The 3,560-nt window shown below is 48.8% G+C and overlaps 1 protein-coding gene across 1 annotated transcript; it reads right to left on the reverse strand.

Annotated features, from left to right (window-relative positions):
• Positions 1–834: 834 nt before the first annotated feature.
• EXOC8 (exocyst complex component 8) lies at positions 835–3,554 on the reverse strand. Its single transcript, XM_008049621.1, has one exon. It carries the CDS (start codon positions 3,546–3,548, stop codon positions 1,959–1,961), a length of 1,590 nt encoding a protein of 529 aa, XP_008047812.1. The 5' UTR covers positions 3,549–3,554; the 3' UTR covers positions 835–1,958.
• Between the last annotated feature and the right edge of the window lie 6 nt (positions 3,555–3,560).

Consider the following 3,560-nt stretch of genomic DNA (forward strand, 5'->3'; position numbering starts at 1 on the left):
CAGTTCTATGAAGAAGCAACCACTTAAATATCTGGGGATACACATGTTAAGCATTTACAATCTCATGCCTTAAGAGGAATTTTGATTTCAGAAGTATAATTTCATGGACCCAGCATCACATATTTACACAACATGTGTTTCATACAATATGAGAAACTGATAATGGTACAGATACCGTAATTACAAAATTTTATCAAACTAAAGTTCTTAGTGATCTTTTTTTTTTTTTTTGAGTCGGAGTCTCACTCTGTCGTCCAGACTGGAGTGCCGTGGCTTGCTCCCGGCCACCACAGCCTCGACCCGCCGGGCTCCGGCGATCCTTCCGCCTCAGCCTTCCGAGTAGCTGGAATTACAGGCACGCGCTACCATGCCCGGCTGATTTTTTGATTTATTGTAGAGACGAGGTCTCGCCAAATTGCCTAGGCGGCTCTCGATCCCATGGGCTCAGGCAATCCACTCACCTCAGCCTCCCAAAGGCACGGGATTACAGGCTGAGCCCGGCTTAGTCTTAATACCACCATTTGTATGCAGATTTTTAAAAATGACTTGAAATCATCAGCATCAAAAATGATACTATGGACAAGAACAGCAACTAAAAGCTAGGGAATAAATGAATCTTAGCAAGCAAAATTGTTCTGAGTATAAGGAATGTCATATCCTCAGTAGACAAGAGAACAGTAGTTGGGAGAGTTTGGAAAGCTCACATTTCTTGAGTTATTTTTGTTTTACTAAACAATCTGAAAAATTATATTCACTTTTAACAACAGCCAGGAAAATAAAACATGAAACAAGAAAAATGGAGCACACATCAGGAGTCACCTAAGTTCCCTTTGCTTTGGGCACATTGTCTCACTCTGTTCTTCACTTTGTTACAATCAAAATTACAATTTTGTTAACAAAAATCTTTGCGTGGTTACATTCGAGAACATTGGGATTTGCCTATGATTTGTTCTCATTTCCCATCCACCTAGACCATCAAATCTACACTTGATTTTAGCCAAAAGGCATGACAGCGATAAATATTTCAATGAAGTCTAGATAAATATTTCAATGAAAATTTTTTTTATATCTGCAATCTGAGCCACTACATGCCCTACACTGAAAGTGGCAATGGGGAGCGGAGTAGTTAAACCCAGCAGCTGCTGCCAGGTTCCTCAAGGTGTCCTGGTTACTGTTATCGTTTTTAAAATAAGACAAAGACAGAACTCCGGCTGGAAACTCACACAATTGGAAAAGAAAAATTATCCTAATTCTTAAGATTTCCAAGTAAACGCTCCCAAATCAAATTATTATGAGACTGCTAATTAGCAACTGAAAATTGGCCATTCAAATTACACTGGCAATATTTGCCGGGTTGTTTTTATGAAAGCGTCTTCTTGTATTGATAAGGACTGGAGTATCTGAGTCCACACACTAGCCGGGTTCAAGAAAGAATTCTTCTGACTAAAATTTGGCCTAAAACCAATTTTCCCAACGCCTTTCTTTTCCCCCAAAAGTATTCATTCTAAGGAGAGGGAAGTTTCTGAGGCGAGGTGCTTCATATGACGCTGTACCCTTTAGGAACGAAACATTTTGGTGAACTGAGAAACTTTTCATAACACATTCAAACTATGTAGTTACAGATATTATGACTCTGTGCTGCATAATACATATCGTGAGAAAGCGTGTTTCGACTTCAAAAAACCGAAATACTATCGTGTGACCCCAAATTCAGTGGGGAATTAGCATAATTTAAAAAGGATAGCTAGCATACTAAATATCTTAATAATTCCAATATTTCTGTTACTTAGGCTTAACTTAACATTTCCTTCTTTCTTTCTGACTTTGCATTTCCAAGAGGGCGCTTTTTACTTTTGTCACTTGTGTTTGAGAACATAAAGAGCATGCCAAAGCAACCTGACATAAACATAAAGAACATATAAGCAATATATATGTGTACATATACACAGCCCCAAGCGTCAGACCACCGACGTCGTACTTTCGGGATTCACACGAAGAAGTCTAGATGCGTTCCTCAGGTCTTGGAGCTGCTTGGCAGGCTTCCCCACGCCTTCTTCAAATCGCTTCTCCACCACAGGGAGGACTGTTTCATACAGAAAGGATGCATTCTGTCTGATGAAAGCTTTCTTCTCCGGATCCTGCTCACACCGAAGGCTGTAATCCACGTGCTGAACGGCCACCCAAATGATCTCCACCAGGCTCTCCAGGAGCACCATGTGCAGCTCCGGGAAGTACAGCTTCAGGGCCTCTTCCAAGAAGCCCATGGTCTGCTTGGTGAAGGCAACCACTGTGTAACTCAGGTTCACCCAGCAGTCATCCCCTGTGAACTGCTCAAAGTCGCTCACCCCGCAGCTTCTCATCTCTTCTTTGAGCTTAGCCAGGGCTTCCGGCGTCATCAGGTTCATCCTCCTCCACATCTCCTCGGAGTTGCGATGCTTCGTGGCTTCAACGACGATTTCTTTGTAGCTGTGCAAGGCCCCCTGGATGTCCTTCACCAGCAGGGCGTGGATGACGAAGGTGAGGTCCAGGCCGATGTCGCCCAGTTGCTGGCAGTGCTCCTTGGCCACCTGGACGCACTCAGCGGCCGTGGAGAGGCTCTCCTTGCTGACAAACACCTGCTTGCTAAAAGCACCCACGAACATGCCCACGGCGGACCTTGCCCAGACCACAAAGGCAGAGTAGCAGCCGCTGTCCGTGCCGGCAAAATCGGTCTCGAATTCTCTCGCAGTCTCGAGAAGGCTGGTGAAGAAGACGTGGCAGAGCTTATGGATGTAGAGCAGCGTGGCACCCTCGATGCGAAGCTGACGAATCGCGGTGTGAACCGCGGCTGCCCTGTTTCTCAGGAACAGCTCACAGGCCTTGGTGCACTGGCCGAGCCGGATGAGCTGAGAAACTGCCCGGCGCGTCGCCTTGGGGCCACCTCTCAGGGAGCGATCGGGGGAGAGCTCAAAGACGAGCACCTCGGTGAGCTGCCGAACTCGCTCGTCCACCTTGGCTCTCAGCTCCTTCACGGGAGGGGGACTGGGCTTATCTGCCAGGTACCGGTTCAGCTTATCCAGCAGGTCCACGGCCCCTTCAAAGTCCCTCTGGGCTATGCAGACGTCCAGGTCCTCGGGCAACTCCTGGATCCATTCCATCGAGAGGTCCACCTTCTCCTCCGCCACCTCAGGCACGGCCAGTGCTTCGGCGTCGTCGTCCTCGAACGGGTTCGCGGCCTTGGGAGCCGCCTGGGGCGGGCCTCGGGCGGCCGCCGCCGCCTCCTGCTCCCGGCGCCTCTTCTCGCCGAGGGCCCTCTTGGTCTCCTCCAGCACTTCCAGCCACTCGCGCTTGACCTTCGCGTTCTCCGCCTGGAAGATGCGGCTCTCGGGGAACATCAGCAGCTTGAACATGTCCTTCATGGGCGGGTTGTCCTTGACGTTGACCACGGCCAGGCCGTCCAGGGGGTAGAGGGCGTTGTAGCGGTACATGCCCCGCCGCTGCGGCAGCCAGGTGGCCACCAGCAGGCAGTCGTTCATGAGGAAGCCGTGCACCCGCTGCAGCTGCGCCATGTGGTCCGCCTC

The sequence above is a fragment of the Carlito syrichta genome, unplaced genomic scaffold, assembly GCF_000164805.1.
Source record: "Carlito syrichta isolate Samal-C Ts95f unplaced genomic scaffold, Tarsius_syrichta-2.0.1 Scaffold135850, whole genome shotgun sequence".
Classification (NCBI taxonomy): Eukaryota; Metazoa; Chordata; class Mammalia; order Primates; family Tarsiidae; genus Carlito; species Carlito syrichta.

Coding starts and splice junctions, on each gene's coding strand:
- EXOC8 (XM_008049621.1), bottom strand. CDS start 3,548: ATGGCGCAGCTGCAGCGGGTGCACGGCTTCCTCATGAACGACTGCCTG.